Genomic DNA, 14184 nt, shown 5'->3' on the forward strand with positions numbered 1-14184 from the left:
AGGGGTTATGTAAAATTGATAATACTTTGCAGTTTTCTTTCTGGAAAACATTCATACTCAATTCATAAGTACAATGTTTAGATCTAAAATATTCTGTTTCTTCCTAAGGAACCTGAAAATCTATTCACTTCTTGAATATTACTATACTGTAGACTGTCAGCTTCAAAAATGCTACCCCTAGTATTTGTAACTTTTTTTATCACAACATGCTGTAAGAGATGAATTAAAGTTATAAGATCTATGTTATGTACTTAATCTTTATTGGCTTCCTTTAGGTTAAATTAGATACGTTGTTATAATTGGGAAATTAAAGAAATAGTAATACACACATGTGACCCAGATATCTTAGCGATCAGCAGAACATGCTGTAGCTGTATAGTATTTAGTATTCTATTTTTTTTTCCTTATGGCAGTTTGTTGTAGTTTCCTTATGGATAACTCACATACTGAAAATGATAATGGTCTCTTCTTACTGAGAGGTTGGAAAAGTTCTCTCCAAGGCACTTGAAAATTTACTTAACTATCTCTTGAAGAATTGCCATAGTTTGCTCATACTATGTACTTGCAAAAGTATTGCATTTGTTTGGCAGTAAACCTAGTGTTTTCAAGGAGGAAAAAAAAGAAATGTCTACTTTAGTTGACTAGTTTCAGAAGGGACACATTTAGTAACTGCTTAAAACACTATAATTTTTGCCAACTACATGATGCCTAGTTTTTAACGCACATTTTATTTGAAAGTATATCTTTAACTTTTATGTTAAAATGAATAAATTTTTATATTATAAAAAATGGCAGTTATGAAAATCACTAAATCTTAAGTTAAAATCATATTATTTTAACAGATGCATCTGGTGTCATGTTACAATTTCAGCAACTATCGATACAGCATAATAGTTTGGATAGGATGTTATATGGATGCATATCTCTTTCGTTACTAGTTTCTGACAAGATACTATGGATCAGGAGAATGAGTAGGACAATTGTCTCAATGCATTTTGTGATCATGAAGCCTTTGGGCTTTAAGCTGATTAACACAAGCTGTATAAATTAGTAAATATATGGTAATCAAGTTGTGTTGATTGCTTGGGCAAGTCAAATGACTAAACTGACCAAAGGTTGAAAGAGTCCATTTTATAGCCAAACTGAAACTTGATCATTTGTTAGGAATTAGCTTAAATAAAGTAAGAGTTGGGGGAATAGCAGAAACAACCTTACTATTCAAAGAGAATTTATTTCTTCCCTCACAGCTTTGGGGTCCCATCCTATAAATAGAGTTCAGGATTCAAATTGTGTGTTGTAAGTTAATCATATAATTTACTATCCAGTACCTAGAGTTTGTAATCTAATTTTAAGGTAATATAACCTAAAGTATTCTAGAATTATGGATGAAGAAATTAGAAGTTGAAGTTGAGAAATAACTTCATTTTGGATGAGAAGGAACCTAGAAATAGGGTGTGACATCCTTATGTCCTCTTCTTGTGCTAGTTGCATCATTCTTCCAGGTACTTCCTATGTAGCGGGAGTGTCATAAGCTGGAAGCCTATGTTTGAAGTTGCCCCATGCTGTGCATAATCTCCATATGGAATGAAAATTCATCCATTTTTGTAGTAACTGATAGATGGGCTTTATAACTTTAGTGATTTTCATAACAAAGTAATGAATTTTAAAGTTAAATTAGATACTCTTCAAATAAAATAGGCATTAGAAACTAGAACCAAACCCAAACAGGTGAAACTGAAATAGATAAATATTTACATAAAAAAATTACCTTTATACACTAATTAGGTATGATCAGTTTGTCTTTGTGATGATCATTAGTCTTTTTGTGTATTGTACCATCATTGCATATCAATTTAAGATTATAGGTTTACTAATAGCTTTATTTCATTTACTAATTTTGTGTTGTACTTACCATTGTTGTTTGTAGGCATATAAGTGATGGTTTTGCCACATATTCCTTCAACATTGTGTTGAACCACTAATCTTTTTTAAAGCTTTGATAATTAGCATTCTTACGTGGGAAAATATATACTATATACAAATGTTTCTGAAATGTGTAAAATATTAAAGTTAAAAAAGGAAAAAGATTGGCTACAGAATTAGCTCTCTAAAGACTGTTTTTCAGATTCATTAACTTATCTGTTAGAAAATCAGTCTTATATTCTTGTGCACATGAAGCAATTTGTCTCATCATTATTTTAAAATAAATGTATGGGTTAATGTTTGAATTAAAGATATTATTTGAAGACTTTGGAAATCATGGTGTGTGTTTGCATGGTCTTAGAAAGTTATTCACAGAAGGATAAAACATAAGGCTACAGTGTTAACCAGAGCGTAGAACTCATGCAAATTTTTACTTTTCCTCTCTTATGGTCTCTGTTTTTCTCCAGTCTGCATTGGATTGGTGGCCTAAGATTGATGCTGTATATTGTCACTCAGTTGAGCTTCGAAACATGTTTGGTGAAACACTTCATAAAGCAGTGCAGGGTTGTGGAGCACACCCAGCAATACGAATGGCACCGGTAAGATTAATCATAATTTGAATCCTACCTTCTTCCTATTGCATTTTCAGTATCTCTATCCTATTCCTACTTTTTTGATTATTTTAGAAAATCAAATGAGTCCCTTCTTTTCTATAACTGTGGTATGTTGTATATTGCAGTATTGTTGCAATGCTAGTTATCTGTTTTTCACTATTTCAGTTAATTGAACTTATTTTTCTTAGAGAAATATTCTTACAAAATGCTGTTAAAATCTTCTTTTTCTTTCTTTCCTTTTCTTTTCTTTTCTTTTCTTTTCTTTTCTTTTCTTTTCTTTTCTTTTCTTAACTTTCTTTTTCCTGTAGCTTTTCCTTAGGAATCAAAATATTTTGGTTTGATCCTCATCTTTGGGGATGAGTAAGGGTGGCTTGACTCCTAGATTAAAATGAATGTTTCTACTAATACACAGTTTTGCCTTTTGGATACTGAATATTCCCTGCATAGGAAATTAGAAATAAAATTAAACATTTTTATTTAAAATAAAAATATTTCATGTTTCAGCAAATATGCTTTGCGTGTTTAAAAAAGATAAGCACTTTGTATTGAAGTTTGTGTTTAAACTTAGTAAAAGGAGTGTTTTTAAATTAGGTATTCTAATAGATTAATCTTCTTGTGGAATTTTAAAACTCATGGAACCAATTTAAACAGAGGATTATAGGGCAGCCCAGGCGGCTCAGCGGTTTAGCGCCGCCTTCAGCCCAAGGTGTGATCCTAGAGACTTGGGATCGAGTCCCACGTCAGGCTCCCTGTATGGAGCCTGCTTCTCCCTCTGCCTGTGTCTCTGCCCACCACCCCCATCTCTCTCTATATATATGTTAAAGATTTTATTTATTTATTCATGAGAGACATATATATGTTTCATTTTATTTTCATATGATTTATATATATATGTCTCTCATGAATAAATAGAATCTTTAAAAAAATAGAGGATTATAGGATTGTAGAAGTCATTTCTTGGTATTTGTGTATAGCAAGAGTATTACACATGGCAACTCTTGACATTGATTGGTGGTGCTTTGTCTTCTGCTTATTTTCTGTTCTTATTGGCTGCTGTTGCTCACATGGTCAGATGCCAACCAGTCACTGTTTCGCAAGGGTTTCTGTAGCTGTATGACCCACTGTAACTACATCAGAAAAGTCCTTAGTTTCTTTGACTTTGCTCTGTATAGTTAGTTATAGTCACATCATGTCATTTCAAATGAAAATGTAGCTTTTTTTTTTTTAAAGATTTTATTTATTTATTCATGAGAGACACAGAAAGAGAGTCAGAGACACAGGCAGAGGGAGAAGTAGGCTCCATGCAGGGAGCCCGATGTGGGACTCGATCCCGGGACTCCAGGATCATACCCTGGGCTGAAGGCAGGTGCCAAACCACTGAGCCACCCAGGGATCCAGCATGTTTTTACCTATTGGTTTTATCTAGTGAATTATCCACTTCACACTTATAATTTAAACAGCTTCCTCCCTGGCATGCTTCTTTTTTCCCAAGTTCCCTTAGTAAAATATTTTGGTTTAATAAAGTTGTAGTTCACTCTTAGCCAGTCATCAGTAATTGTTTCTGATGATTTTTTATCTCTGACGTTCAAATAGAGAAGTTTGCTATACCATATATTTTGGGATTCTCTAGTCTAAAAAATTATAGCCAAAGAGCATGGCAGTTATGTTTTATTCAATAAAATAAATAAAATACAGTTATTTTTTAGTTGACTTTTTGTGATAACACATAACTTAATTTTTTTAAAAATCAAAAATTCCAATCTAAGTTAATTGGAGGTAAACATAAGTAATTTACTTAAATGTCATTTAATTAGACATCATTTAAAAAGTTGTTTTGGAAAATACCTTAAAATAAATTGTTTAAAAAATATTCATTCTAAATATCTTCTAGGAAGTTAGAACTTTGACTTTTTAAGTTTTCTACTTCTTCTGGTAGAAGACTAATGACTTCCAACAATAGAAATTGGTAGAAAGTCTGGGAAGCCTGGGTGGTTCAGCAGTTGAGCTCCTGCGTTTGGCTCAGGTCGTGGTCCTGGAGTCCCGGGATTGAGTCCCACATCGGGCTCCCTGCATGGAGCCTGCTTCTCCCTCTGCCTGTGTTTTTGCCTCTCTCTCTGTGTTTCTCCTGAATTAAAAAAAAGAAAAGAAATTGGTAGAAAGTTAATATTTACTTCCACTGTAATTTTAATATCCAGTTTACCAGCCATCTGCAATTTAATCTTATGTGCATGAAGACTGGAAAAAAAATGAAACTAAATTATTCTTTTGAATAAAGACAAAATTTGATTGGTAGTCTGAAAATGTTCCCAAATTTAGAAGTTATTTTACTTCTTAGCTCTACTTATTAGCTGATTGTAGAAGGAACATACTATATTAATGAAAGTTATTTAATAAAAGCTGTAACTAGACGTTTTTTGGTCCAAGGACACCTATGATAAGAATTTGGCTTTTATTTCCTATTATTCTCTGAGTGTATCAGTATATATTTGATTGGCAGAATTGTTTTTAAGATGTTTATATTTATGTATATATGTATGAAATTGTGTGTATATGTACCCATATATGTATGTATATATATATTGTACATAGTGGCTAAAAGAGAGCTTTCTGGCTGATCCTCTTAGCAGGAAAAATAATTAACATATTTAATATGAAATAACTTTTTAGAATAATAAAATTTTACAATTTAGATGCTTCTTAGGTGAATCTTACCCCTCTTAAACCCGGTGAGTGAATAGTCAGACAACATACGTGGAAATATTGAGCTCTCCCACAAGCTGCCAGGCATAGGATTATAGGTTTACTAATAGCTTTATTTCATTTACTAATTTTGTGTTGTACTTACCATTGTTGGTAAGTTCCCTGGTTAACACCAGGGAAGCATGATGAACTAAACAGACAAGGCACTTTCCCTCACAGAGATGCCAGTCTTGTAGATTTTGCTTGAAAACTTCTAATAAAGAGCTCACTACAGGTGGCCATCAAGTCTGGAAACACAGGAAATTGATAATAAATGATTTAATAAATAAGTGACAGGGTATCTCAACCTTGGCACTATTGACATTTTGGAATGTTGTAGGGGACTATCCTATGTATTGTAGGATATTTTGCAGCATTTCTAGCCTCTAGCAACTACATGCCAGGAGTACCTGCCCTGCCAGTCCAAAAATGTCTCCAGACATTTCCAGTTATCCCCTGGGAGACAACTGCCTCCAATTGAGAACCACTGTATTACATGCATTACATGTTCAGTGGGTCATCCTCATTTGTATTGCCTCAGTTGATTCGTGTCTCTGATAAACCTGAGCCTTTGTCCTGTTACAGAAGTAGCAGTCAAAGAAGTTCAATCTGTAAGAAAGCTTTATAAACCACCCTGAATTTGGAGGTAGATATATTTCTTGTCAGAAAGCGCAATTTGAAGGTTTTTCTTTAACCAAGATGGACTCGACTCTCTGTCACTCCCATTCATCACTCTGTTTTTTGGAGCTCTATAGAATACTTTCAATTCTTCTGTATGACAGCACTGAAGATACTTCATTAAAGTTCCCCTGTACTCCTCAGGTTTTGTTTTATTTTCATATGATTTTAGTATTGGGAGGGGTCTTATTATTTCAGCTTTCTTTCAAAGCTTGTGGGATATGTGTGTATGCTGTTTGATCTGCACAAATAACTGTTTAATGAATGACAGTCACATGATTAGTGAATGGTTGACTTTCATTTCAGTGTCTGTCCAGTTCTTCAGCTGTCTTCCTTCACTAGTGCATTAGCTTGATCAAAGTAGGAGTTCTGTTTGGCTTGTCTAGCACTGGATTCCTGGCTCCTAGAACATGTAGTAGGCATTTAGTACATATTTGTTGAATGAGTGAGTGAATTCCTTTCTTGATTTGCCTTTAAAACTCTCCTCTATCTGTTTTGCTTCTCTTTTGGAAAGAATTCAACCTAACACTTTTTTCCAATTAGAATGACATAGTAAGAGATATGATTTTAGTGTTCCAGATGTGGTGTAATTGAAGAATGCCATAACCTGCTGTGTCTGCATACCATGTTTCTACTAATGCAGTTTAAAGTTGCATTATTATCTTGGATTGAGCACTTGGTCGTTTAAATTTTTTAGTCTTTCCATATGAACATTGAGCCATAGCTTCTCCATTTTATATTTTTGTGATATTTTTTAAAGTTTGAAATATTTTTTAATCACTAATCATTTACTGTTTTAAAACTAAGGTAGTCTATTAATAACAAAAGTATGCATTTTCACAAATATATGTAATCTCTGCACATTTTGTTTTTGAGATCCTGGCTCAAGAAATGCTCTTACATGTCTTTATAGTCATAGTCTCAAATAAGTTAACAAATGGTTTGGGCTTTTAGTAAGCAGCTAAATATTTTCATTAATTAATTATTCCTGGGAATGACCACTTCTGTTCTTTGTCAAAGAGCATGTACTAGCCTGGATTCTTACTAATATTTGCAGTATGGAAGGTCAATGAGTAAATTAATGAATGGATTATTTTTCTTACATTTCTAGTTCAGAAATACATTTCTTCTTTAGCTTTGTTGTTCCTGATTTTATATAATCCCCCAATTGGTTATTAATTAAAAGGTATTTGAATTGAAAACTCTGTTTAACCCTTTCAAGTCTTTACCACATATTAGGCAGCAGTGCTAGAAGAAAATTTATATGCTGATACTGGAGATGTAGAGATGACATAATTGAACCTAGCTTTTTGAAAATGATTATTGAATAAGAGATAATTATTCTGTTAATTGTTCTCTGATCTGTGGTCCTGTGCAATAGCTGCATCAGGGAAGGGGAGTTATGCTTTTTTTTTTTTTTTTCTTTTTTTTAAAATTTATTTATGATAGGCACACAGTGAGAGAGAGAGAGGCAGAGACACAGGCAGAGGGAGAAGCAGGCTCCATGCACTGGGAGCCCGATGTGGGATTCGATCCCAGGTCTCCAGGATCGCGCCCTGGGCCAAAGGCAGGCGCCAAACCGCTGCGCCACCCAGGGATCCCGGGAGTTATGCTTAGTTACAATTTACTAAATAAATTTGTTTAGTGAAAGTTGATCACTTTGATCTAAGGTGTTACCATGACTTAGAATGAAAAAAGAATAGAATTTAATGGGAGCAGACAGCAAAAGCAGAATTTATTAAATACATTCGGTAAGATATTGCCAATGGGATTATAAAATAAAAGCAAGCAGTATTTGTAACTTTTGCTCTTTCTTTCCTGTAGTGACATTCTTGAGCATTAATGTGTATGTTTTCCCTTTGAGGCAAAAACCCTTTAGCGTTCTAGGGTGTACTAACAAATGTATCTTATACTGAAACATTGAGAATTGTGGCTGTGTGTTATAGATATATATGCATCTCGACTTTTTACCTTTGAAAGACAGCCCATTTACTTGGACATTATTAATATGGATACACAGATGCTGGATAGCCTGTTATCTGTTATTTGCAATTTCTCCAAAGAAGCCATACAGATGCCCAACAGGCACATGCTCAACATCACTAAACATCAGGGAAGTGCAAATCAAAACAGTGATAAATCACCTCAACTAGTCAGAATTATTAGAAAAAAGTCAAGAATTAACAGATGTTGGTAGGATGTGGAGATAAAGGAACCCTGCACATTGTTGGTCAGAATGTAAATTGGTACAGATGCTAGGGGAAATAGTATGGATATTTTTTAAAAAATTAAAAATAGAGATATTATACAATCCAGCAACTCTACTCCTAGATACTTATCTGAAGAAAAAAATCCCTAATTTGAAAAGACATGCACCCCTGTGTTTACTGCAACATTATTTATAATAGCAAGATATGGAGGGAACCTAAGTGTCCATCATACACACTGGAATATTACTCAGCCATAAAAAAGAATGAAATCTTGCCATTTGCAACAACATGGGTAGACCTTGGTATTATGCTAAGTCAGACAAAGATAAATACTATATGATTTCACTTATATTTAGAATCTAAAAAACAAAACAGAAACAGAATGATAGATACAGAGATCAAACTGATGGTTGTCAGAAGGGAAGGGCCATGGATGGGAACAATGAAATAGGTGAAGGAGATTAATTTAACTTTTTTTCAGTTGTAAAATAACTAAGACATGAGGATGTAATGTACAGCATAGGGAATATAATCAATAATGTAACCATTTTTTATTTTTTTATTATTTTTTTAGATTTTATTTATTCATGATAGAGAGAGAGACACACACACAGAGAGAGAGGCAGAGACACAGGCAGAGGGAGAAGCAGGCTCCATGCCGGGAGCCTGACGCGGGACTCGATCCCGGGACCCCAGGAATGTGCCGCGGGCCAAAGGCAGGCACCAAACCGCCGAGCCACCCAGGGATCCCCCCCACTTAAAAAAAATACTTATTTTATTATTTATTCATGAGAGAAAGAGAGGGGCAGAGATACAGGCAGAAGGACAAGCAGGCTCCATGCAGAGAGCCAGACGTGGGACTTGATCCCAGGTCTCCAGGATCAGGTCCTGGGCTGAAGGCAGTGTTAAACTGCTGAGCCACCTGGGCTGCCCCTGTTGTAACCATTTTGAATGGTGACAGATGGTAACTGGACTTACTGTGGTGACCATTGTGTAATGTATATAAATATTAAGTCATGTTGTACACCTAAAACTAAAAACATTAATAAATAAAGGGGTATGTGTCAGAACTTGATTTTTTTGTGTCGTTTTAAAGGAAGGGGGCGGGAAATGATTTGTAACAGTATAAAAGGTGGTTTTATGTCCAAAATGCAATTGTTGGATTTTTTGTTGAATAACATTCGTAATTATGGCATCAGCATAGCATCTACCATACTGTCTCTGTAATTGAAGCACGTTTTTTGTGCTTCATGCAGACTTACGTAGCGTAGACTTTTGTGACTCACGCTTGTCAGAGAGTTCTTTCTCTGTTTTACTAATATTCTTCAGGCAAAATACATGCATCCTATTAACTTGAGAGAGGTGGAACGCCTTGAAGGAAAAAGCAAAACTTACAGTTAACTGTTAAATACAGTGATTGCCAATATGGCATATTTCATCAAGTCTAAGAAACACTTATTTTTAGTTTTTAACATCTCTGAAATTGGGACTGCATCTTATTTGTCTGGTGTCTTAAGGGTTGTTGGTCTTTCATTTCTTGTGGAACATTAACAATGCAATTATTACAATTAATGTAGAATCTATGAAATATCTGTATATTTGTGTGAGATAAATGTTTATTAAATGAATAGTTCAGTGTATATATTTGTGAGAACAATAGACTAAATATTTTATCCCTAATGTTTTCCACATTTTGGAAAATTGTTTTTTTACATAGGAGTCAACTTGATACTAAAGTGTTTAGTATTTTTAATAGATTTTCACTTAAACTTTATGACACATTATATATAAGAATAATATAGATGCTGCAAAAATAGTTTCCATTTGTTTTTTAAGTTTAATAATATTAATCTTTTACTTACTTTTGGATGCTTCTACTCATACCATACATATGATGGGATAAAATGTCTCTTTTTTCCAAAGATTTTTCTAATGGATTTATTTTTAAAAGTTAGATAGCTATTGTCTTGAATTTGATGTCTGATTTTTACAAGGTGATGACATATTTTTGTTTTTATTTTTAGAGTCTTACATTTAAAGAAAAAGTAACAAGCCTTAAATTTAAAGAAAAACCTACAGACCTGGAGACAAGAAGCTATAAATACCTTCTCTTATCCATGGTGAAACTAATTCATGCAGATCCAAAGCTCTTGCTTTGTGTAAGTATTTTTTATGAAAGGCCTTGAAATTACTACAATAACTTAATTTGGCTTACGTGAAACACCAAGACCTTGGAGATGATTATTAGCTAAAGAATACTCACTAATCCTTTCTGATCATGCTTGAAACCTAAGACATCTTTAAGAAAACTTAGAGAAGTTACATTTCTTTAATGCTACTACAATTAAATTTCTTAACCTTTCTCCTTAATTTCCCCTATCATTAAATAACTTATTTTGGTGAGATCTTTCTTAGCCTTCTTTCCAGGCTTATTCTATTTAGACATTGTCCTGGAATGGGGATGGAGGTAATGAAATGAACATAAATCCAAGTTTTTTCTCATATTCACAGTTGGTTTTTAAATCTCCAATTGCAATTGCCAAACCATTTAGCTTTCTTATTTCCCTTTCTTCTGTCATCAACCTATTATCACTGGCTTCGCCTGAAAATACTGTATTGGAAGGAGAAGGAGGTAGATGGGTGTGGTTAGCACTTAACTAATGTTATAACTCTGCTTTTGTAGCCTCAGATGGTATTTGATTCCTGGGGCACCACTGTAGTACACAAAGTAGTCAGGAACTACCAGATGTAAATGAGTGCTGGTTATATAAGTAATTGAAAGCATAGGCTCTGGAGACAGACTGATGATGTGATTTTAGGTGACTTAAACTCTCTGTCTTCCTTTTCTCATAATGATGATAATAGTCCCTGTCTCAGAGAGATTGTTAAGAAGCTTGAGATAGTATAGTCATGCTTTTAGGAATGAACAATGTTTAATAAATGCATAATTAGCACCAAATGTTAACTATTATTACTATTAATAAAATATAATCGACATTAATATTAATGTTATTAATGCCCCAAATATGGCAGTTTTGTATTTTGAAGGTCATAGGATAACATGTGTAACCTTTGTTGAAGTTTCTCCTACTCTGGAGAGCAGCTTCTGGAAAAATTTCTTAGTGCTTTGGCAAAAGTTTTTATAAGTGCTGACAAGGTGCTTTCAAATTACTATATATAGGAGTTCATAACTTGATGTCCATATGTTCAAGAGTTCTGTGAACCCCTTGAATTTAAAAAAAAATGTGTACACGAGTATTTTTTCTGCAGAGAAGTGAGAAAGGGGAGAGAGAGATACACAGATCTTAAAGGGATTAGTAATGCCAAAGGAAGGCCTGTGATATTTTGAATTCTTTGAGAAGCCCATCCAAATTTGGGAGTTCTATAGAATAAATTGTTAGAATCTGACATGGAAAATTCCGTAGTGCCTTATCAGTGAGACTGTGAAAGTGATTATATCTCCTGTCTCCTCACATCTTTGTAGCATAAATTATTTTCGGTGGGATTTCATCATGCATTTTGTGTAATATATTCATACCACTCTGCATGCCTGTACATCAGAGTAAAGAATGCACTAGTCACTGGTGTCTTCAGTGTTCAATATTTCATTAATCAAAGAATAAGAATTTAAACAAAACTTGGTATTTTCCAAGGTTGAAAGTTAGCCAGCTGAAGTCATTTAATTGAAATTAGTCTCTTTGCTGCCCTCTAGTGGCGAAACAACTTTTCTCAGCATAACCAAAGGTAAGTTAAAATAGTGACTCATTGTAAATAATTATTCTTATTTACACGAAGAATTCTAAATCATAGTAAGCAGGAGCAATATAGGAATAACTACTAAATGATGTCAGTCATGGTATTTTTAAGGTAACATGATTTGATTGTCTACCATTCCTACCATCTCTGCCGTAATCCACTGCTCTCATTTTGTCAGGCCTCCTAATGGCCCAGCTCATACTCTTCTTCTACCTCCCTGTAAACATTTCTCTGCACTGGAGTTAAACTTATGCTGATGTCTTTAGCAAGAAAATCTTATCATGCCTCTTACCCAGCTTAGAACCTTTTAGTTGAAATTGCCCTTGGAATAAAGACCAAACTCCGCATAGACCTACAGGGGCATGCACAGTCTGACTCCCACTGCCACGTCTGCCACATCTAGCATCTTCTTTTTCTCTCTTTTTTACTGTCGTCACGGTGGTCTGTCTTTCCTTCCATCTTACCTACTACATTCCTTCATACCTTCTCTTGCTCTTCCTTCTGCTTATGATCTGTTTCCCTATTCTGGCTAATTTTGAGCAATTAGCTACTAGCCTGAGGGAGCCTCTCTGCCTGTGCCCCCTTTCTCTAGTTAGGTTCTCCAAGCAGCACATACCTTTGCAGTTCTTGTCTCATTTGCAGTTTCACAGTTGTTGGGCCGGTTACTTTATTGATGTTGGCCTTTTCCACCAGACTTCCATGTTCTTAGAGGGTAGGAAACACATCTTTTTAATGCTCTGTCTTCAGCTTTCAGTAAATGTTACTGAGTTATTCGTGAATGAACCTAAATTTTATAAAGTAGGCCAACAGTTTTGAATTACAAATATCTTAGGATGAGGGTTTACCTTATCATTATAATGAGAAGGAATCCATAGTTAGCAAAATAAAATGGGGGCATAACTTGCATTGGTATCACTTCAGTGAACCACATAGGAGCATCTGGGTGGCTTGGTTAAGTGTCCAACTCTTGATTTCTGCTCAGGTTGTGAGATTGAGCCCTGTTGCAGGCTCTGCGCTCAGCAGGGAGTCTGCTGGAGATTCTCTCCTCCCTCTGCCACCCACCCCCAATAAATTCAAAACCAATCAGTTCCAAACCAGAGGTATATTATTTAGCTAGTGTAGTGTTGGTGAAAAAAATTTACCTACTCTTTATATTGATATGATTTTTTAAATTAAAAAGCTAATACCTAGCTTTTATTTTCTTTTTCTTTTTTTTTTTTTTTATTTATGATAGTCAGAGAGAGAGAGAGAGAGAGGCAGAGACACAGGCAGAGGGAGAAGCAGGCTCCATGCACTGGGAGCCTGACGTGGGATTCGATCCCGGGACTCCAGGATCGCGCCCTGGGCCAAAGGCAGGCGCCAAACCGCTGCGCCACCCAGGGATCCCCGCTTTTATTTTCTTTTAATTAGGATTTTCTCTGGACATTATTCACATAAAGAAAGTATAGATGTAAATTAAGTAAATCCTTAACAAAAGCAATATTGACTTTTAAAAAAATTCCACAATTATTGTAGCTTGTTGAGATATGATTCACATACCATAAAATTGACCATTTTAAAGTAAACAATTCAGTGCTCTATAGTATATTCACAAGATTGTGCAGTGTCACCATTATCTAATTCTAGAATATTTTCATCACCATAAAAAGAAGCCTAGTGTACCCATTAGCAGACATTCTTCATCCTCTTATCTCCAGCTCCTGGATAGATAGTTTTTTTAAATTGAACTTGCTTTTTTTCCTTGCAGAATCCAAGAAAACAGGGACCTGAAACCCAAGGCAGTACAGCGGAGTTAATTACAGGACTTGTCCAGCTGGTCCCTCAGTCACATATGCCAGAGATTGCTCAGGAAGCAATGGAGGTGAGGAGAGATGAATTCTAGGCTCTGGAAAGGAAGTACATTCTTCTTCTTCTTTTTTTTTTTTTTTTGGAAGTACATTCTTTGTGTACATTCTTCACGTTTCTTTTGTTTGTGGTTTCCGTGAGTGATAGATGTCATTTCTGGACATCTGTCAGAGATGGCATTTCTAGAAAATGGTATGTTTGTTTTTTGTATGCTGTTTTAAGAACTCGATAGAAAGAAGGGGTTTTTACTTTACGAGCAGAAACATTGTGCAAATTCATATACTTCATACAAAACCTTAACATTTTCTTTTTTTTTCTTTAAAAATATTTTATTTATTTATTTGAGAGAGAGAGAAAGAGAGAGAGGCAGAGACACAGGGAGAGGGAGAAACAGGCTCCATGCAGGGAGCCCGACGTGG

The 14184-nt window shown here is 34.8% G+C and overlaps 1 protein-coding gene across 6 annotated transcripts in view; it reads left to right on the plus strand.

Moving 5' to 3' along the window:
• NF1 (neurofibromin 1) overlaps positions 1 to 14184 on the plus strand; it is a 265517-nt gene that overhangs the window by 95094 nt on the left and 156239 nt on the right. For all 6 annotated transcript variants that reach the window (XM_041726981.1, XM_041726978.1, XM_041726976.1 and 3 more), the window contains 3 exons: positions 2391 to 2522; positions 10189 to 10323; positions 13668 to 13781. In XM_041726981.1, coding sequence (XP_041582915.1) covers positions 2391 to 2522; positions 10189 to 10323; positions 13668 to 13781 — 381 coding nt within the window. The remainder of the gene's footprint in view (positions 1 to 2390; positions 2523 to 10188; positions 10324 to 13667; positions 13782 to 14184) is intronic.

The sequence above is a fragment of the Vulpes lagopus genome, chromosome 12, assembly GCF_018345385.1.
Source record: "Vulpes lagopus strain Blue_001 chromosome 12, ASM1834538v1, whole genome shotgun sequence".
NCBI classification, from domain to species: Eukaryota; Metazoa; Chordata; class Mammalia; order Carnivora; family Canidae; genus Vulpes; species Vulpes lagopus.